The 21,643-nt window shown below is 46.4% G+C and overlaps 6 protein-coding genes across 6 annotated transcripts; 2 read left to right on the top strand and 4 right to left on the bottom strand.

Moving 5' to 3' along the window:
* Positions 1 to 50: 50 nt before the first annotated feature.
* On the top strand, positions 51 to 1,976 carry C8R40DRAFT_1094159 (uncharacterized protein). The gene is made up of 7 exons (XM_046227642.1): positions 51 to 336; positions 394 to 471; positions 528 to 603; positions 654 to 745; positions 800 to 847; positions 904 to 981; positions 1,030 to 1,976. The coding sequence occupies exons 1-7, from the start codon at positions 297 to 299 to the stop codon at positions 1,803 to 1,805; spliced, it is 1,188 nt and encodes a 395-aa protein (XP_046088618.1). The 5' UTR covers positions 51 to 296; the 3' UTR covers positions 1,806 to 1,976.
* A 653-nt stretch (positions 1,977 to 2,629) lies between these two features.
* On the bottom strand, positions 2,630 to 4,191 carry C8R40DRAFT_900483 (uncharacterized protein). Its single transcript, XM_046236622.1, has 4 exons — positions 4,080 to 4,191; positions 3,948 to 4,017; positions 2,979 to 3,895; positions 2,630 to 2,728 (listed from the first exon to the last, which is right to left on the bottom strand). The coding sequence occupies exons 2-4, from the start codon at positions 3,961 to 3,963 to the stop codon at positions 2,705 to 2,707; spliced, it is 957 nt and encodes a 318-aa protein (XP_046088617.1). The 5' UTR covers positions 3,964 to 4,017; positions 4,080 to 4,191; the 3' UTR covers positions 2,630 to 2,704.
* C8R40DRAFT_1094156 (uncharacterized protein) lies at positions 4,160 to 6,943 on the top strand. Its single transcript, XM_046227641.1, has 6 exons — positions 4,160 to 4,541; positions 4,602 to 4,967; positions 5,024 to 5,087; positions 5,144 to 5,907; positions 5,972 to 6,490; positions 6,550 to 6,943. Exons 1-6 carry the CDS (start codon positions 4,431 to 4,433, stop codon positions 6,556 to 6,558), a joined length of 1,833 nt encoding a protein of 610 aa, XP_046088616.1. The 5' UTR covers positions 4,160 to 4,430; the 3' UTR covers positions 6,559 to 6,943.
* Position 6,944: 1 nt separating this feature from the next.
* On the bottom strand, positions 6,945 to 9,340 carry C8R40DRAFT_1094152 (uncharacterized protein). Its single transcript, XM_046227640.1, has one exon. It carries the CDS (start codon positions 9,224 to 9,226, stop codon positions 7,439 to 7,441), a length of 1,788 nt encoding a protein of 595 aa, XP_046088615.1. The 5' UTR covers positions 9,227 to 9,340; the 3' UTR covers positions 6,945 to 7,438.
* A 1,051-nt stretch (positions 9,341 to 10,391) lies between these two features.
* C8R40DRAFT_1168246 (uncharacterized protein) lies at positions 10,392 to 13,579 on the bottom strand (the record flags this gene model as incomplete). The annotated part of the gene is made up of 3 exons (XM_046231152.1): positions 10,392 to 13,079; positions 13,132 to 13,422; positions 13,478 to 13,579. The coding sequence occupies 3 exons, from the start codon at positions 13,577 to 13,579 to the stop codon at positions 10,392 to 10,394; spliced, it is 3,081 nt and encodes a 1,026-aa protein (XP_046088614.1).
* Positions 13,580 to 16,011: 2,432 nt separating this feature from the next.
* Positions 16,012 to 16,924, bottom strand: C8R40DRAFT_1067722 (uncharacterized protein; the record flags this gene model as incomplete). Its single annotated transcript, XM_046225935.1, has 5 exons — positions 16,012 to 16,065; positions 16,278 to 16,300; positions 16,347 to 16,479; positions 16,565 to 16,798; positions 16,856 to 16,924. The coding sequence occupies 5 exons, from the start codon at positions 16,922 to 16,924 to the stop codon at positions 16,012 to 16,014; spliced, it is 513 nt and encodes a 170-aa protein (XP_046088613.1).
* Positions 16,925 to 21,643: the final 4,719 nt, after the last annotated feature.

Raw genomic sequence — 21,643 nt, 5'->3', positions numbered from 1 at the left:
ATGAAGAGATACAGTAGATTGTACTGGTTGTCGAACATAGACTGGCTGTGGTAAGAAGCGGAATGAATTTGTTCAAATTCCGGATAAGTAAACTCGGAATCGGTAAGCCGAAACGCCCGATGTACCTCTGTGTTCCTGGATGTGAAACAAGATTCGAATGATCCAGCGAGGGACTTTATTTCCTCTTCTGCTTCCATTCCTTGCTTGAGCCTCACCACCGTCGAACGGTCAAACGTCTTCTCAACCCCAACACACTCTTTAACACAATATCTTCATATGCCAATAGCGCATATAACATGCCCAATTTCTTTGTCTGGTTGCGTTATATTGTTTTCGGTACGTCCAGTGATTCTCAACGTGGGATTTACTGAAGGATAGATATCATACTGCCAGCTACATCCGTCACCTGCAGCGCTGTGATTGCCAGTGTATCGGTGTGGAATCTGGGTTTTGCTCAATCGTCCTCTAAACGTGTGTTTCTCTTTTGTCTTCCAGCGCTTTAACGCCGACCTCTTTTTCGCACTCAGCTCTGGATCAAGTTATCCAAGTAGACAGCTTTGGGATCTTCGTAGGGGCATTCTCGCTTGTAGGAGTATTTACGATGTGTGTATTCAAGCACATCTATCCGCAATATCGTGCTCATATGTTCACAGCATCTTTGCTGAAGTAGGTCGTACAAATGTTTTCACGACTCGGATATGGTTCGATTGCCTTTGGTCTGGGCTCTTTTTCTTGCTGAACATCAGTATGATTTTCGATAAAAACTTATCAGAAACAACCCTAACATGGTATCCATCAGGTGCCGCATCCGTGATAACTGCTCTTCTACCGTCCCAAATGTGTAAAAGTATGGCTTGGATGCTGGTTTTATCTCTCCATCTTGATCAGCTAATTTGTAATCAGACACGCATAAACTCCCCAGCGAGGCTTGCACGTCGACTAAGGTACTTCAAGGCTTTACTTGGCTTATCACCACTTTGTGTGAGTGCGCGCTGCAAGGTGACTTAAATCACTCTAATAATTCAACAGTATTCGCCTACTTTCTCACCATCTTCATAACTGTCTTCGTCTATTCCGGAAGCGATCCTACGTTATGGCGATATAGCATCTACGACCTATCCACCTATGATCGTAGTAACAACAGCACCAGGCTACGGTCGCCGCCTTCCTCTCCTATGCCCCGCATGTCGTCCCTTAAACGATTCGTCAAGCCACCGTCTATTCCGTCTATAGCCGCACCACGGCCGCAAAGACCTATCAATAACACTGTGGCAGCTATAATGCCCTATGCCTATCGTTCTGGACTAAGTCCGGATTATCAGATAGAACATTTCCAATTTCCTGCCAGGTCGGCTCGACAATCGCAGCAGGAGTCAAACCTACAGCGTATGCCGACTGCTGCAGGTGCAGGACCAAGAAACTTGTACCCAGACTACTTGCGTTCATCTCTACCACCAGATCCACAACGCTCGTCTACTTTCTCCACAAACCGATCCTCCGCTGTTCCCGGCGATGGCCCTTCTCCGTACCCACAGGGATCATCACCACCGCCTCTAGGGGATTGGCCGCGCCCTGATATCATGACACAAGCATCAAGACGCTCACACCGGATAACTCCCAAGACGATTCCGACTTCTGTAACACTTGATATTGAAGCAATCCCGGATGTGTCAAATAACTCGCGTTCGAAGCCTTCTGGACCCCGCATCCGTTCTGGCTCAATCTCGATAGGGAACAGCATGAGTGCCAGCCGTCCACCTCCTTTAGATCTGTCCGATATCAGTGCTCTGAGGCCAAATCGGTGATGGGTAAGGGATATGGTAGGCGCAGGCGCGATGGTTTTTTTTTGGGGATGTTGTGTAGTTTGTATGTATATGAGGGATATGTTAGGTTGGTAGTATCTCACACTTTGTATCTGTAATAATTGGGCAAAACTTGTTGGGAACTTGTTGGAAATTGCATGTAGTGACTGTCAATGGCGATGGGAAAATCACTTCAAGAGGGTGAGGCGGCCTCGAAAGCTCAAGAAATAGAGCTAAGTCATCCGACCTGTAACAGCCCACTCGTTGTGCTCACTTGAATGAAAAATATTGTGAGCCAATCACCCAACGGAAGTTGAACTCTTCCAAATCCTTCTGCAGTCCATGAAACCGTTCAGTGAGTACTTGGGCTGGAAGTCTAGTTACCAGTGTGCTTTTTACACGCAACTTCTTCAAACAAACACACATCTGTATAGTATCAGGAATTACAGACTGATGATTTACACTATAGCTAGAGCTAGCAGTTTCTGGACGTATCCATCTTGAGTGTACGACTTTCAGCAGGGTCCTCAGGGTTTTACGATGAGGTCGAATAGTTAGGCTGAAATCTTTCAACCTAGGCAGTAAGCATTGTTCTCCTGGAGTTTTGTAATAATCCAATACTTGAGGTTTGGGATCGCAATCACTATCTCCATCGCTCTGACACGGAGTATCTTCATTGCCATCACCCACACACAATTCTTGTTCCCGACTATGCCGGGGAACAACAAGGAGAATCAACACATGACGAATAGTATGAGCATCATCAATCAGATAGTGGTCCTCGAGTTCAAGTGATGTCACAGAAGACACGCATTGAAGCAGGTGGACCAACTCGTTAGGTCCTTCAGCCAAAATACTCCGAATAGTGAGGTGGGTCAGGCTACTATGACTCTGTTCGAGCATCATGCACAAATGTTCAACATTGACTACACGGGGGTGATAAGAATGATCTGTCAGTTCGAGATGTGTGAGAGCTGGGACAACCAAATTCTGAATAAACGACATCTCCGAGTGGCGTATTGTCATTTGTCCATATCCCAGGCTCAATCTACATAGATTGGGGCTGGTAACATTTCCGGGTTTTATTTCCATTTCCATTCCTTCACTGCCATCAATGACAATATTCCAGAGTTCCTCTGTCACAAATTCACGAACATTTGGACAATATTTAATCACCTGCAAGGCCCAATCACTGTTGATATTCATGAAATTGAGGTATGTGATCGTCGGTCGAGGAAATCGGAGATTGAGGTGAACCTTTTCGAGAATTAAAGCTTCAAGGTTGGGACAAGGAATAGGAAAATCCAGGAAGCTACCAGCTTCGCAATTAATGGTCAAAGAAACCAAACTGGAGAGACTGAATTGATGCTGCAACAATGGTTGCAAGAGGAGTTCAACAAATTGTTTCTGGCTACGCAGAAAAATATGGCGCCAACGTTCGTGACATCTGTTTTCATTCAAAGGAGTAGAAAAAGAATGCCAAGGAAAGTAATCCGGGCTAGGATCGCTGATTTTGAAGTCGATAGGATAAGGGTAAGAGCGTTCAAGAAAGAATTTGAACATAGGGCGAACATCTGGGTCGACGATCTTACAGACAGATGATCCAAATGAAGTCCATAACATAGGTGTGGATTTCACCAGATCGTGCCACTGAAAACACACGCGGCTGAGCTCAAGAGTTGGAAGGCTTTCATGACCATCCAAGTAGTTGACACCAATTTCAGGATCACAACAGACGTATTGAAAGATTTCGGTGAGAATTTCGCGAGGCAGCTTTCGAATCGGGGATATTACACCGCGAATTTGGTCGGCTTTTTCGTACAAACTCATCTGGTGTTCATCTATAACTCTAGATAGATCACGGAGATGATAAAGCGCTTCCTCGCAGAGTCTGATTCCCGATTGGATATCAGACAGATTGCTGGAGTATACTGCACTTTCTGAGGTAGTAGGGAGATACCCTGAGCGCAGATAGAGCATGATCTCGTTGTTATCGAATTTGGGAACGTTTAAGTGTAAGGAATCGTCACACTTGGCGCATAAATGCATCGTGATGGATTCGGCGTCCTCTGGGATTGGCAGACATGAGACATCTAGATGATATTATCACGCAAGTTTCTACATAGGTAGTCTGGTCTGATTTACCTTTTGTTTGAGCCATTGAAAATAATCAGACGACGAGTACTAGTGCACTTTCTGACGACGACGAGTGGGTCTGAATAAGATCAATAATTGAAATTTACCCGAGGTTAACAAGGAGGGATTACCAGGGATTACCGTGAATTTGTCTATAGAGATTTCGACGAGCCTTGTCAAAGTCAGCGAAAGCGCCTGTGTCCGGTCCGACAAGTGAGAATCATTGCAAGGCCATCCAAAGATCATTCGTCGCCACAGGAACGTGTCTTTGTTCTTTTCTCGGTCATTTCATTCAATGCGTATCCTTTTTGTGTATTTATCACTCTAATTGTTAAAGTGATAACAATTAGTTTGCTATTATAAAAGCCGTACGAATCAATCGTCGGAATCAATCATCAACCTGCTTCAACCTACAAGTTGTTAACTTATTTCCTTACAGCCTCCTCGACACCGACGCTTCGAATACAATATATATAACCCTACCCTCTATAAATGCTTCAGTCAAGACTAACTGAACTTCCCCTTCCTACCGATATCTTTAGGGAAATTGCTTCTTGTATTCCACCCCGGAACGCAACCGAGATCTTGAACTTTGCGTTGACGGTGAGTTGCTTAATTGACTTGCCATTAGCTCAAACCGTGTCTCAAACCGTATACCTCTAGTCAAAACATATCTATGCTTGCGTTTCCTCGTTCCTTTATCATGAGATTGAAGTACGAGACTTCAAACGCGCAAATACACTCATTCAACACCTTTTAATCCGCCCTGCACAAGCACGTTTAGTGCACCAACTGATCCTTAGGCCAAACTACCTCCGAATGACATCGAAAAAGCGTCTCTTGAAAGAACGAGAACTTGCTCTTGTGCTGCAGCGGCTGGCTCCAAATTTGCCACACTTGCGGAAATTCGTATGGGATGGCCTTGAGATCCCCGAAAGCGATCTATGGGCTGCTTTAAGGGCTGGGTGTCCACTATTGAAAGAAATTGGAACGAATCTTGGTTGTGAACAGTTTGATTTTGATAGCGAGGTGATACTATCGAAACTTGCGCGCGCGCGTGTTTCGCTGATTTTCTTCGTTCTCAGCTGTTCGCATTTTCAGGTCTCCAAAGTTTCTCACTCACAACTGAACTCCACGGTGGACGGTACGGTAAGCATCCTCCATCTCCTTGACATCGTTCCTGTCACACTCACCTTTGACTGAAGACGTTCCAAACCCTGACCTTTTCCCCTTTGGAGACCAGCTACCTCCTGCACTTTGGACCATGATCGTTGACCGTTCTCCTCATCTTCGATCTTTGGTTGTCGGGGACATCGGTGCAACCCTATGTGGCAATCGCAGACTTGATATTCGCCCTATGATGCGCGCGCGATGGCAAAACCTCGAGTCCTTATCGCTCGATACTGTCTCTGTATCTCATTCCGACGACTTCATGATCAGTCGTCGCGAAAAACAACTGCCATTCAGTGAGTTCTTTGAACAGCATAAATACGGCTTGAAAAATCTGTCGTATCATCGGTTCGACGCTGCTACGTATGGGACAATTGATGATCAGGATGATAGCGAGGAAAGCGCTCAATCTAGTGTCGCCGACGCTCCTCACAGTGATTTACCTCAGGCTGAAAACTTCAAACTGGCTCTTGTATCTCACGGATTGGGTTTTCTAACAACTGAGTCCATACAATATCACGTACTCCAGGAGCTCATGTTCACAGATGAAGGATATCGTCCGGATTGGCTGCCATTGTTCGGAGAACTCTTGAGAGAACTGCCAAATTTGAAAAGGTTCGGAGTGTGGGTTGATTTTTCGCGCACGTATTCAGTACAAGAGGAGGACGAGGGGAAGTTGAAGAAACCGACCTTGGCTGATCAAAGGAAATTATTGAGGGAGTTATATGAGTCTTGTCCGCCTAAGTTAGAGAGCCTGAAATTGTTGCTTTCAACGAAATCAAAGGAGACGATATATTGGGTACGTATCGCCTTGTTTAGGTTCATTATTGTTATCATCACTGACTTGGTTTCGGCTTACTTAGCGCGATATTCCTTCAATACTTCGCCGTAATGACACTGCCCAAATCTCTACCGCAGGCCGATGCCAGCTCAAACAGCTTGAGATATGGAAGGTCTTTAAAATCGGAGACCGCGAAAAGTTAAGGGATACAGCTCTCAAAATTGCGCTGGACGAAGACCATGGCCGAATTGGCCACACAGCTGATCACAGTAATCATCATGACATTGGACAATCTTCTGGACCTCTCAAATTCACTGCTCCCTTGCTCGAAAACATTGTACTTGTCGTTTGTTTGTTTCCATGGAGTACTTCCATCAGTAAACGAGTGGATATCTTACAGCATGCTTCGTACCAAGTCCATCGCCGGCATATCGATCATTCGACTCTCGATTCGAAGAGGATCCTAGAGGCTACCTCTTCTGTTGAAATTTCCACTCAATCGCAACAACCTAGCATGTCCAAGAAAGCTTTGTTTGGCGCATTGCCCAGCTCAGTGCGGAAGCTGAAAGTCTGGGCCCAAACTTGGAATACCTTTACAGTGCCTAAAATGATCGTCAGGGTCAAGGCAGACGAACGAACTGGGGAACATGTATCCTCGAACCGGTATGAGCTTCAGCTAGTGCCGGTGTTATCTTTCCATGGGAAGATGATGGTGGATGGGAGGAGGTTGAGGTTTGGATCACCAACGATTGTTATCGGTGGTCACAAAGCAAATCATAAAAGGGAGTTGAATGAAATAGAGTCAGGTAGGAAGTGGAGAGCTGTAGAGAGCTGTCCGAGTGAGTGCTCCGGCTGACCCGCCGTCTAGCGGTGTGATAGCACGATCGTGGAAGAAATTACTCAGGTCAGAGGAATGTATGGAAACAGGATTGGATCAAACTTGCTGAAAGCAGAATATATATCATAATACAATCCAGATTGTATTTGTCGTAACTTGAGCAATGCGGTTATCATGCCAATCTGAAAAATCTGTAAATTTGCTAGAGCAACGGTACTGGCTGCTGGAAAGCAGTCTCTGGAAGACACACATGCTTCTGTCTATAATATTTACATAGTCTTCGGTACGTAGACGATCATATTTATATTTTACAAAAGGAAAGATATCCTGATTGCCACCAATACAAGTGGGCATGCAAAAAAAAAGTCCTGCATACTAGTCCTCGATTTTATTGGAATAAACAGGACTAAGATCGGTCAAGCCCTAGTTCACAATTCCAAATTGAACGATGCAAAAGCACGATCATGATGGCCAGTGAGTATATAAGGAAGTAGGATTGGAGCAAACTGTGCTGAGGGAAGAATGTACTAGCTGCTGTGAGCTGCTATCGTATGCCATACATATGTATACACAAGGTATTCAAAGAATACAACTCCATCGCGGAAAGCGACAACGCTCGAAGAAAAATACTTAATAGCCTATACAACGTCTTATAACGATTACCTCTGCATTGTGATCAATTGCGATGTATTTTATACTCAAGTAGCACAATTAGATGATAGTAGTCAATGTAGATCTTAGAACAACTTCCTCATCCTCGAGCTCATACTTGACACATGCCTCCCAGTCCGTCGACATGTCTGGAAGATAGTCCATACCGCCTGCTGCATCATCATGTAGTCCACCGTCTTCAACGGCTTTGCAGTAACGTATGCATAACCTCATTCCATTTTGCGGCAGCATTCTCATTTTGTCCACGGCATGATCTGAGAACGGTTGAAGAACGAGCACGTCACAAGATTCAAGCCTCGAGCTCTTCCCCGGAAGATTATCTTTACATTTATGTTCCAAGAAATCTACCAGTCCTTTGTCCGATACGCCACCTCCTGTCGTATCAAGGTCACCGCGATTAGTAAAAACCTGTACTAGTCTGAAGGTTTGGAGATTGGGACACAACCCAATCTCAGGGGGAGAATGTGGACAAAGATTACTGAGATGAGAATCGTCAACAATATGCTGTCTCTCGTCCACGAGGCCATACCCAACATCAATAATCTCAAGAACAGTGAGGTTTGGAGCAAGTACCAGGCACTGCGTCAACATATCGCAATCCATCGGAAACCTAAGGTGCAGGGTGCTCAGCGATGGCAACAACCCAGCGAATGGGATTTCCTCGTCGTCAGAGCCAGTAAGTGACCAGTCCATTATTTCCCGCCAGTGAATATAGAGCGACGCCAAAGAGGGACAGATCATGGGATGAAATAATTGATTCAACGCTTCATCAAATAGAATTTCCTCCTCGTCGCCGACGTCTAAATCGATCCGCAGGGAGCGTAGGCAGTTAAGTTGTAGACTGGTTCGTGAGGCCGCGCGCGCTGATTTCAGCGTCACACTGAAATGACAGGATTCCAGTCTTGTGGTGTTTCCGAGAACACGGTGAACATCGTCCGAGTCCAAGCAATCATCGGTCGATGAATGTAAAGTAAGGTCGGTCAAATTTGCCCAAATACAGTCAAGCAAACGAGGTTGGTCCCAAGTTCCAGCGATACTGAGTTTTTGAAGCGACAACATCCCGGGTAATAGGGAAGCACATTGACGAGCAAAAGGATCATGTCTGTCCGTGTAAGAAAAACCGCTAGGATGTAGAGAAAGAGAGCGTAGATTGGGAAAATTCCGAGGAAGAAATTTTTGAAGTAGAGGAAAGACTGGGGGATCGAGGTTTAACGTGAGCTCTGCAACTCGAAGGTTGAATAACATCAACATTTCTAACAAAGGGGAGTATTTTCTGTCGACGTCTAGACTTTCTATTTCATGGTGAATTCTGGATGCACTGATGCACAGGGATAAAGAGAGCGGAAGTGAACCGGATCGTGTTAGCCACTGATTCACACCTCGCTCCCGGAGTGTAATAGCTTCCTTTGTCAAATCCTGAGGAAGATAAATATGCAACGAATTCCAGAGTGAGGGTGATTTGAGTGTAACCTCTCTCCAATGCCGACAGATCATCGTCAGGAGGAGCGGCGCCTCCCTCAAACTTCGCACTGGATATCTTTCCGCGGAAAGACAGAGGACAAAGATTTCAGTGAGAACTTCTACTGGCAACCTACGAATTGGGGCAAGCAGACCACGATGTGTCTCGACATAGTTCTTTACTTCAGCTCGTCGGGATTGAAGGTCGTCCAGTATGACTTGAACGCGTGAAATTTCGGTTTCTAATCGAGAGAGCTCCTGCTGAGGTTCAGACAGAAAGGTCTCTATTTCTTTTCTTTGTGCATGGGATGGCAAATGATTCGTGTTTAATATCTGAGCGTAGGGTGATCGAGAACTGTCCCAAGCCATTTTGCAGAATAAATCTGTGATGGATGCTTCTGCGAAAGAGGAAAGACAAAGACGGAGGCGCTTATTTATAGGACGCGCAGAGCGCTTATGTAGTACCTCCGCCACCGATTTGGATTGGGAATTTTCGACATTTAAGTGACATACGCAATATTTATATCTAGCATTTACACTGTACCATGCGGGACGACATCCTTTCACATCTTCTTTCTTTGTGAATACTAAAAAAGAATCGGCTGCAAAATTCAAAATGACGTGATTGAGAAGGGGGGAGGGAAGAGGGGAAGAGAGAACCAAAGCCCAAACTATATCATCAAGAAGAAACGAAGAAAATAAGAAGGTTGTTATGTAGAGAACACAACCCATGTCCAAGAAAAAAATTAAGAAACTTTGGCACAAGTGATGAAGAAGAAGAAAAGGGAGGCAGGAGGAGAAGACGAGGAAGAAAGCTATACTTATAGATGATTCAAATAACATCATTAACAGCGCAAAAGCAGCACAATGATGACGAACGAGATGAACCCATAGCGGGAGAAGAAGCTATATAAGTATCAGAGAAACGGGCAGGACTGAAAAAACGGGGTGGGTTGTAATGAGATAACGAGATAGCAAGGTACAATTTTTATGACAAGATATCTTTGATAACAAGTAAGCAATAAATTTAGCAAAAAAGAAAGAAAGAAAGAAATAGGCAAAGAAAAAAATAGATAGTAACGAATTTAGAATTTATGACCTTTTTTTACCTTTGAGCAGAGGTTCAGGGAGGTTGTTAGGTCTGGGAAACGGACGGAAGGAGATAAGTGGAAATGAGGAGGAGATATATAGAGGACATGAGGGATGTATTTGTATGGAATAAAGGATGAGTGAGGTGTGGAAGGTGTAAAGCAAATAGAACGAGAAATGTTCGAAGGGGAGGATATTCACTACTACAACAATAACATCGGATCCATCGTTTGCCAGTGAAAGGGGGAGGTCAACGAGTATGGGGGAAAGAGTTTTATAACCATGAGGGACAGTGTTTATCCATCCCAAGGAGCCTACCCGTACATCCAGACTCTAACCCCCTGCACCAGCTCCTCCGATCGATGTTTTTTTTAAACCCCCTTGCATCCGGACCCCTTATACCTATCTCCCCCAGCTCCTTCCAGCACCGGCGGCTTTCAGGCTTTCATCTCGAAGACGAATACCTCACCTCTTCCGGATAATACATATCTTCATCGTCCTCTGGGTGTTCCGCATCACCTGCGTCCCTGGTGTCCCTTGTGTCACGTACAATGCTCGTATCCCTAATATCATCAGACGGGTACTCTAACTCCATATCACCGCCGTCCGCTGCGTCTGCTCCATCTACCTCATCTCCTCTGCCCGTAGAATTGCCTCTGTCCGGCTTTCCTCCTCCCCCTTCTCCTCCTCCTCGACCCAACCGCTCATCAGAAGCTCCATTCAGATCACGTATATCCTCTGTATCTTCCAACCTGCTTTCCTGCACATCCTTGGGGGAACTAGTACGTGGACGCGAGGAGCGCCCGGGACGGTCTTCATCGTGGTCAACGTGGTCGCGGGAGTCACGGGTCTCGGTATAAACATAATCAGGATATGGTTCCACGAGACTATCGATGTGCATATCAGTATTGTCACGCGCGTGGAGTGGGCGGGGAGGTTGAGACGGACGAGATGAGGGGTTTGGTGGATGAGCTGAGAGAGAGGAATGTGCATATGGAGGTGGGGAGCGGGAATAAGGAGACCGAGAACGGGAACGAGGAAGGGGAGAGTACACGTGGTGTCGTTGGGTGGATGGTTGGGCGTCATTAGGTTGTTGTGGTTGTTGTGCACGATACGGATCCGGGTATCCATACCGTATATGCGGAGGAGTGGGGGACCGCGAGAGGGAAGTAGGTCTTCGGATATGTGAAGGAGGAGGAGGAGAGCGCGAAAGACGTCGGGGAGCATGTGATGCAAGAGGTTTATAAGACGGACGCGAGGCATGTGATGAACGATGGGACACATGAGATCCATGGGATGCAAGAGGGTGACGAGATGTAAAAAAAGAATTGTGTACCCCACGAACCGCACGGCCAGGTAACGGAGACCTAGACCTGCGCGGTGGAGACCTTGAACGATGCTCCCTATTAGTACCACGAGGAATCAGGGCCGGTGTAACAACAGGCGTCGGACCATGCGAAGCATCCGCTATATATCCTCTATCTATTCCATCTACTCCATCCGCTTTGTCTACTCCCTCTTCATCATCAACCGCAGAAGTCGTTGAAGCAGGGGATAAAGGCGCAGCAGGCGCAGGGAGAGTGGATATCGCGGGAAGAGTAGATATCGCAGGGATATTCGGTGGCGGATTGACCATTCGCGCAGAGCTGATTATGGCTCGAGGGGGATTATCTCTGGGTGGTGGTGGTGGGTGTGCAACATGGGAAGCAGTAGAAGAAATAACAGGTGCAGAAAGAACTGGAGAGATATTCGGATATGGATTCTTGGCTTTGGCTTTCAGTTTCAGCTTGTCGGTGTGGATACCGTTGTTGATCTGGGTGAAATGCGGAGAGGGGACGGAAGCAGCGATATGAGCGGCATTATCCCGAGATGAGTCCCTAGGAACATCACGTATTGTATCCCTGATTGGGATTGGTGCTGGAACCGCAGCTATTATGGGCACTGGAGCTTGTACCGGAACTCGACCTGAAGGTACAGAGATGAGACGGGGAGGGGGGTCAACGCGCTGAGGTTCATAAGATCCAGTAACTGCAGGGCCGATGAGACCAGACGGTGGCGGGACAGGAGATTTGGACGCAGCAAGCGCGATGGCGTTGGTGCTTGTAGCGTTCACAGCAGTAGATCCACCAATTCCATTCGAAGGCGTCGGGGTAAGTTTCTCGATCGGGGTCAACTCGTCTAGCTCATCAAGCTCGTCCTGATCAACATCTTGGACTACAGCACTGACAGAGACCTTCCCGTCTTTGTTCCCATCCTCCCCAATACCCTTCTCTTTCCTCTGTTGAACAGGAGGAGAACGCGAACCATCTCCCTTCGCATTAACGTCAACGAATTTATCTCCAAGCAACATCCTCATATTGACCAACACGGCATCCAACATCGCTGAATGCTGGTCGAGCACAGCTTGAGATTTTTCATCCCGCTGGATAAGATTATCGACTTGAGATTTCAAGGATTTTATTTCTGAGAGAGTGAGGTTAGAAGTCTGGTTTTGACTCTGCGCTGAGATTGCGGGAGTTGCGGTGGAGATAGGTCGAACGAAACCTTGATTAGAAGTGATGGGAGTAGTAATTGAAACTCCTCCTCCTCCTATGTTGACCTTTGATGTATTTCGCTGAGATTGAGGTCGTTGCGATTGAGATTGAGACTGAGCTTCGGGTTGGGGTTTAGTTATCGTCCTCAAGCTCGTTCGAGTCTTTTTGCTCTGGGGGGCTGAAACGCCCGATATCCCCGAAGGACCCGAATCGCTGGGAGGCATAGTCACAGTGACCCCAGCGCCACCCTCGACAGCGGGAGGCGGAGTAGTCGATCTAGGACGTTTCACACCCTTTGACGACGCACTACGAAGTGGGGAGCGGCCTCGGGTGACTGGGCCGGAACTAATACTCTCTCCGGCGCCAGGCGCAGATATCCCTGCTTCGGTAGTAGTCCCCAAAACCGGCAAAGACCTAGTTTTCGGCGGTGCCGAATGATGGGAGCTGCTTCCACCACCGCCGCCGCCTTTTTTCTGTCTCGGCGGAGGAGGGTTCATCGAACACGCCCAGTGGCGCTTGTAGCATGTGGTACATGAGAATCGAAGAGAAGAAGATTCGCAGGGTTTGTTGAGTGTTTTGCACCGCCAGCAAGGAGGATCCTGGAGATTCAGGATAAGAATAAAAATAATGATATACAAGAATGTACCATACCCTGATACTGAGGACTTCTTTTGCTTTTGTCTTTATGGTGAGTACTGTTTTACCACCTAGAGTAGGATTAGGCGGTGCTGTTGCGGAAGGTGGTGGACGACGTGCGGCACCACTGCCAGAACCACCACCACCACCTGTTTCCTCCTCCGACTCGGGCCCGTCAAAGTTTGGTGTGACTTTGAGCTTGATTTTTGGTAGCGTCTTGCCGCTAGTCGACAACACAGGCTCCGCCTTCTTTGCTGGACCCTCGTTGTCATCTGAGAGCTGATCCTCGCTTGAATCTTCCGCTGCCTACGTGTAAACATTCAGCACACAACAGACCCATTGCATTGAGCAAAACACCCACCTCATCCTCCTCCCCTTCCTTCCCTTTGATCAACGTCCCGTCACTAAGAAATTCTCTCCCCCAAGGGTCCGTGAACGCTCCTCGTTGCTCTGTCGCTGCCATTTCCAGCAAAAGTCCAAAATAATTTCAATACTCGACCCAGGTTATCGAGGGTGGAGGTACAAAAAAGACAGAGCGGGGGAGGGAGGAAACCTTGACTGTATTAGAGATTAGCCCTGACTGCGGGAGGAGCGGAGATGTAAACCGGGGAAAAAAAAATCCAAGCCCCGATTCTTCCCCCCTTCTTATGTAAGACTTCTGACGAAAAGAACCCTTCCACCGATTCAACCCTCCGACCCCACGCCTCCCCACGCTTGGGGTTTTATTCTATTCGGATTCCGACGTCAAATACAAGCACTGCTTACAATAAGTGGCAGTAGTCGTGACTACAAAGGGCCAAAAAAATCAATCCGGGAGCGGGAGCGTCGGCGACTCCGGGTTGGGATTTAGAAAAGGTTAAAAAGTTCAATGGGAAGGATTAGCACAGGATCAGCGGCTCAAGGACTAGGCTCTCAACTTAAGATTCAAGCGGGAAGCAGGGGGCAGTCAAGCAGAGATGCCGATGAGGAACCACCTGGAAGTCCGTTTGGGCACCTGTTGGTAAACCCTGTGAAGTCCCGGGAGAACCCAAGGAGAATTATTATCTAGAACACTCCCCAATCATTCACTGACATCCTGCCTGTAAACTCCCTCCTGTTAACTTATCAAGTCGCCCAAGTTCCCAAGCTCCTAAATCCTCTTATCCACTTATCCACTGCCCAAGGGCCTTATCGTGACCCCAGCCGCAGAATCAACGGCGGGGGTCCCCGTTCGCCGTTCGTTCGATAGGGTAAATAAAACGCGGGAACCCGGGATCAGTGGAAGTTATGCAAGGGTGCAATGTGGTAGTACGATATCCTGGGAGAAGATGTCGATGCTGTAAGTTCTACTAAGTAACTTGATCAGTAGGAGGAACCGGGGCTGAGGCGCGTTGAGGCCTGACGCTGGCTCCGGCTGGTTGAGTTTACTCAGGTACTCAGGTGCTCAGGTGCTCAGGCGACTCGGGTACCAACGTTATGTTTGATAGGGGAATACTCAATACTCAATACTTGATAGGGAATCTACTATCCAATGTATCTCATGCATTGAGCGGATCCTGGATCATGAGAATCGGCAGACGGAGGGAACGTACTAGGGAAAGCTTCAAAGAATTCCGGAAGGGAGGGAGGGTAAGACCGAGTCATGCCCGTGTCAAATAACGGAGGGATTCAAGGCTCGAGTGGCCTGTCATTGTGATTTATGTATAGTATACTATAGTTATACTACTTATATCCGTCTTAGAACAGGGAAAATGACGGAGATAGGCACAGGGAGGGATAACAGGTAATGTAGGGGCTACTTATAGCGAGAAGTTGGCCATATGCCGTCGACCCAGTGCATTGGCAAGGGATAATGAAATCGAGAAAGATTCATGTCACTAACTTTCTAACTTCTTGGAACTTCTCAAACATAACAAGTTCGCCATAGGCTATTTGCAACATGGTTACATACAGTAGTTGTTTGAAACAGAAGATCTTGTAGGGCCGTGACTTTACATACCTAACACGGAAGATATGTACACACTCGACGGACAGAATCCCAGGTTTGAGGCGCCGATATTGATGAAGGCATTGGGGTGGATATGAAAAGAATTCTTCAATCCGATACTTTTCAAATCTTCTCATATAGATTCACTATTCTGCGATTTTCATCGACATTTCCGATCCTATACCACCTGCGGTGCCCTCATGCGAGAATTGACCAAACTTTGAAGAAAAACACCAGTTCAGTGTAGTTCAAGTCCAAGTTCAGTGTAAATTGAAAATGGCATTGTCAACAGGGGAGTATATAGTCATACCGCAGAGTTATGTCCTGGAGTCATCAGTCAGCTATTGTATCGTACTAAACCCAGACTAAACCCAACCCTCGAAGCTCTCGAATTCCCTAGACTTGGCACCGAAGCGGAAGCGGAAGCTAACGAAGGAGCAAAATTTGCTTTGTGCTTTAGTAGCCTGAGCTGTAACTGGTGGTGGTGGTGGTGGTGATAGGAGGGTTCCAGGAAACGGAAATGACAGAAAGAGCAGGAGGGATTCGGAGCAGGATCCGGAGCAGAATATCCAGGAATCAATGAACACGTTCACACACATGCTGTTATAAGATGAATCAGTATCCGCACTGGTCCGTGCAAGTGAGTCCCGTCTTCTTCGACATCCTAGACGAGCCATTGATACGTGCGACTTGCATTGTCTGTAAGGTTTCGTAAGTGCAAGAAACAACATAATCCGATAACGTCGATACAGCTCGATGCGGAATATTCGAAGAAATTGGTCGAATTGGAACTACTTAGTAATTGGACATCCGAACTTTTGCATGAGCTTGCATGAGTTCAGAGATGGTTTCTTCAAAAGCCTATGTTATACATAACAAACGACATGTGTTTTCGCCAATCCATGCTGTGGTTTACTTGAATTTTGCTATTAGCCCGCACGACCTTGGGGTTCATTTGTAAGCGTGTAGGAGAATGCTGACAACTGACAATCGTTGGACGAAGGCAATCAAAGGTGAATGTTGAGAGCGAAGGCGAAACAATCCAGAGAGGTCTGTTCGGGACGGGCCACGATAATACGAAGTCACAGCCACATCCCAATTGGGCGTCCCCGTCTGTATGACCTATTGCAGGCGACGACGCGTCTGGTATTCAGCTTACACTTCGAAGTGAGCACCCCATGCGAGCTCAACTCACAGAAGAATGCATGGTGAAGCACACTAGTCAATACACAAAGATTTTTCACAACACTAGACTAGTAATGACTTAACAATAATTGGCTCAAATTTCCCGCCACCAGATCATCATCAGATACCAGCTCATCGACGCAGTGACGAACGGAGAAGAAGAAATCGTATACTGCCATCGTGAATGCCTTCTTCTTCATACCAGAAACCACCTGATGTTGTTGAGTATGGCTCCAAGAATATAAGATCGTTGGGCCGGGCTGAGGAACCTTGCCAGCTATTTATCGCATGGCATACATCTGTTTTGATTTCATTGGATACGTCGGATGGAGTGGAAGGACGGGGTGGCTTTGCATCGCCGGAAAACCAAACTTCGAACTTCGTAGACTCAGACGCAGTAGAATGGCCATTTAGCCCTTGATTATGCCCATTGGTCTGCAGATGGCCGGCATTGCCATTTGTATGACTAAGACTACCTTGACTTCGTGTTATCAAGGTCGAAGCTAGGGAATCAAGACCACTTCCGGTGGCCTACATGGATAATAGATTAGTGCACTCAGAATAACATGTGATACGATGTTGACTTACAGTGTTGAAGGGCGCTGCATACACAGCAGAAAACATGCCCAGGATGAGATAAACGGGGCGGAACAACATCTCGGTGGATAGGATTATAGGAATAACGTATTTGGATCGAAGAGACCAAGGTTTTTTTTTAAGTTTTTGGCTCGAAAAAAAAGAAATTATAACAAGCAATGCCGCGAAACTGGCCAGCAGTTTTTGGGAGGTGACCTGGATCTTTAGCATAAGCTGCTACCCTTATGTACCCTTGCCAAGTTGCGCATACCAGTGTGGACATTGGCGAAGGCTGTACGACCTTGAATGACCATGGTAACCTCAAGCGCCCGCGCAAAATTTCTATTCTAGGTCCTGTTTATCGGGGTCAATCAGCCAATCAGTCGGAAGTCCTCTCCGAGAGGTCGTCGTTATCACCTTGCTTGCAATCACCTTGCTTGCAATGGTCATTGAACATCCATAACCTCGAGCGCCCGTGCAAAATTTCCTTTTAAAGTTGTCGTTGTCCGATCCGACGGCGGAACAGGGTTACATCTACGCCTTATAGGGCAAAAGGGATCCGGATGCAGCCCTTTTACTTTCCCTTCATCTAGCAGACTCCGACTCCACCCCTGCACTTTACCAGCTCACAACAAATTTCCTCACCTGGCTCACCATAATGCATCATCCCTAAGCTTTTCTGCTTGCTGTTTGTTGGGAGATAGATTCCCTTTTTAGTTACCGATTCATTCCGGACTCACGTGACTCTGTTTACTTATAGTCTTTTTCGCACGTTCATCGCCCTCAGTTGTTACTACTTCGTTGGTTCCACGCTGAGGGTGAGTATCCCTTTTCATTTCACCTGTACTTATCGATACTCACATCTTAGATAGGTTTTTCTTATTGCTCTACGTACAGGTATTATCTCAGTTGTTACTACTTCGTTGGTTCCACACTGAGGGTTTTTCTTATCGCTCTACGTACAGATACTTGACCTCTAAGAGGTTATGGGTTATTTTCTTTAGGTCTTTTATCCTATATGCCGAGTGTATAGAACCATTATTTAGCTCACTTTTGGAGTGACACGTTCGTTCTCGCTTAACGCGATCGATCCGTGAATACTTGCTGCCGTGGATGTATACTGACAACACAGGATCTCCGATGGACTTGACAGATCCCGTCCACCGTGATTGCGCTCCGTCGGCCTCATACCATACGCCAGTCTCCGTACCTCTTTGTCCAAACCATCATTCACCTGCATATATGCATGTTCCAACTCGGGATGGGACTTCGCCTGGTCTAGGACCGAGACAATTAATCACTTTTCCTTCACCTCCTGTTCCTTCTCAAATTCACCATAGTTCTACCATTCCATCGCTTCCTTCTTTTCCTTCAATCCAAACCATTCCTCAATTTGTATCAGAGACTTGGCATCATCGTATACCTACTTTTCCGAATACCTTACCTTTTCAGAACCAATATCATATTTCTCGACCTCTTCCACCTGCTCCAACCAATTACCTTAATGAACTTATGCTAAATACTTATACTCCTACTACTTCTCCTCATATCCGTTTGTTTGACCATCTTCGATCACCTGTCTCGGTCCCACCGGCTTCTCCCCGCGCGCCTTCGAGAATTGCTTCTCGTATGGGCTCCCCACAGGTCATCGATCGGGTTCCGTCAAGAATCATGCACCAACCTTGACCACATCAGCTTGTCAACCTCAATCATATTTCCTCAGCTTCAATCGACTTTCGCAATGATCTACACAGCGCCCCAGCCATTATGATGGACGTTCCCCAAGATCTTTACGAGATGAACCACACTCGACCGCATACAACTCGACCAGTTCCCCAATGGTTCCCGGACACAATTCCCCATCCGACTACACAACCGTATCCCATGTACTATACAAACCAACCATACCCGTTTCCATATCTACCACCTCCTTGTTCTGACACTCCTCGATTCAAAATCGAATATTCGTCTATTCATTCGACGTTTCTCGCAACGATCAAGGATTCTGATTCGCTCAAGGACCGTAAATCCTGGGTGAAATGGAATGAGGGAGTATGGCAAGCCATTGCTGACGGTTTCGTACTGGGACATATCTGTGACGAACCACCTTTGGGCACTCCGCGGACAGAGTGGAACACTCCTTCACTACGGCCGGTAATTTCTTCGAACCCCACGCGTAAGGAACTCGAGGCAAAGTTAAAGTGGGGTAAGGATGACGGATGGACATCATCTATCCTTACCGCTCGACTATCTGATGAAGCCAGAAACTATTTACCACCCATGATCGATGATCGCGGTGAATGTCAAACTGCACGTCAAATATATCTTCGTTTGAAAGCAGCATATCAAGCGGCGCCAGATAGGAAAGCATGCCTTCGGATACAGGATGAACTCCTAAATTCCCAAATCCATAGCATGGAAATTGAGAAGTTCAACCCTTACCACACTTCGAAATTATGGATATGAAATTCCATGGGATACACTCATTTCAAAATACATCTTGAAACTCCCATCCGGTCCTCGCTACGTCTATCTCAAACAAGCTCTCGAACAAGAATTTGACGAACCTGGAGTCATTCCCAACAGAGAGCTCTTCGACAAATTTGCTACTCGTCTAGAAAGCACTCGAAACCGCGAACTACTAGATTTATCGGATTCTGGGGGTGGATCGTACAACCGCCGTTTCCAGAAGAATGGATCTGGTACTCCTGATAAGCCAGTGGAATCTCAGAAACCTCGCGAAGCACCGAACTCATCAAAACCAAACTTGAAACCGACCGCATATGTTATGACGACCAATATGAATACTACGAACATGACTTCGAAGATTGAGAACGTGGATACTGTACCTCATGTAACTACTGTTATACCAACAAATAATACAACCATTCATTCCACTTACCCCGTGCGTCGACCTAAACCTTTTGCTGCACTCTTATCTAACTTCTCGAGTTCCCCTTTGCAAAGTGAAGAGTCAAAACAAAACCAACCATCTGCTTACTCCTCGCTGGTGCGGAAGAATCATATCCTGTTGGATTCAGCATGCACGAATCACATTGTCAATGATCGACAATTTTTTCATACATACGATGTTGATGGGGCGATAGCTGTACAGACTGCTAATTCCGGATTACTTTCGTCCCTAGCCTCTGGAACCTGCTATTTTGAAACCCAAATCAAGGGAACGAACGATACACTTATTCTGGAAATGAATGACTGTCTATTTGCACCGGACGCTCCAGTATCTTTGATTTCCGTCGGCGCGATGCTTGAACATGGCTTTACCTTCACGATATTACTCCACATAGTTGAAATACATCCAGATCCCGATCATCACTTCATTGCAGATATCAAGGACCGTCTCTGTATACTCCGAGGTAAATTCATCTTGCCAAATAAGGATTCCTCAGATCCTATACACTTCGCTATGCCCGTATTCATACCCCAAATACCTAACGGCGCACTATTCCATGAACGTTTCAGTCATCCAGGCGTTGATTTAACAAATGAACTACTCACTGGGACAAGTGCGACAGGTCTAGATGAATGGAACAGAACAAAGATGCGTGGAATCTGTGATTCGTGTTTGAAAGGCAAACATCCTCGTTTTGCTTATCCATATCAGGGAAACCGGACTTCAGCTCCACTGGAACTTATCCATACGGACACATGTGGACCAATAGGGACTATGTCTAATCATCATAGCTCACACTTCAACATCATAGTTGACGATTACACGAGCGCACTATCTGGCGGATGCTTTGCAAAGAAGAATCAAGCATTATGAATCATAAAAACGACGATCTCAACCTGGGAAAATCTAATGTCCCCACATAAGGTCAAGAACATTAGACTCGACGGCGCAAAGGAATTCCATGGCTCGGAGGCTACATCGTATTTCAAAGGCAAAGGAATTTCGGTCCAGAAAACGGCAGCTTACTCTCACCAACAAAATGGGAAAGCGGAACAATGGGTTCGAATAATCGAAAATGACGCTATGACGATGCTAGTCCACGCTGGACTACCTCTACAGTTCTGGGAGGATGCAGTCCGGACTGCCTTATACATTCGTTTCCGTCAACCGACAAAGACAATTCCCAACAACAAGACACCTTATGAAATGGTATATCACAAAGCTCCGAACTTGTCAAATCTTCACGTATGGGGGTGTCAATGTTGGATCCAGGTTTCTGAGGACATTCGTCCGAAATTCGGAGACAAAATGTTGGAAGGTATATTCATCAGCTATGAAGATAACCGTATAGGCTGGCGAGTTCGTGATACGAAAGGGAAAGACCATTTTTCTGATCAGGTAGTCTTCAACGAATCACAATTTGGACATCTCCATGGACCAAAATCGTCAACTTTACCAAAGGAGATAAACGACTTGAAAACCATTGAACCGAAAACTAACTCTAATACACCTATAGAATATCCAACTTCTCCTAAAGGTCCTCGTCCACACCGTACTGTCAAACTAACCGAACGAGGGAAAGAATGGCGGGATGGCATTAGAAAACGTGATGAGTTGATTACAGAACGACGGGTAAAGGATGGATTACTACCGACCAATACAACACAAGTCGACAATGATATTACGGGATGTTCCTTGGCATGTCGAATAACTGAAGACAATTTAGCTTGTCTGGAGGACGACACTGAATTTTTCTTTGCAGCACTAGCCAACATTCCCAATCCCTTCAATCCCATTTCACCTAAATCGATATCAACCTCGAAACCTAAATTCTTTGATCTCAAGAAACCGCCATCGACATGACGCGAAATGCTCCTACGATCCGA

Source organism: Lentinula edodes (genome assembly GCF_021015755.1).
Source record: "Lentinula edodes strain Le(Bin) 0899 ss11 chromosome Unknown C8R40scaffold_9, whole genome shotgun sequence".
NCBI lineage: Eukaryota > Fungi > Basidiomycota > Agaricomycetes > Agaricales > Omphalotaceae > Lentinula > Lentinula edodes.
The sequence above is the reverse complement of the archived record's forward strand: the minus strand, read 5'-3'. Positions and strand labels throughout refer to the sequence as shown.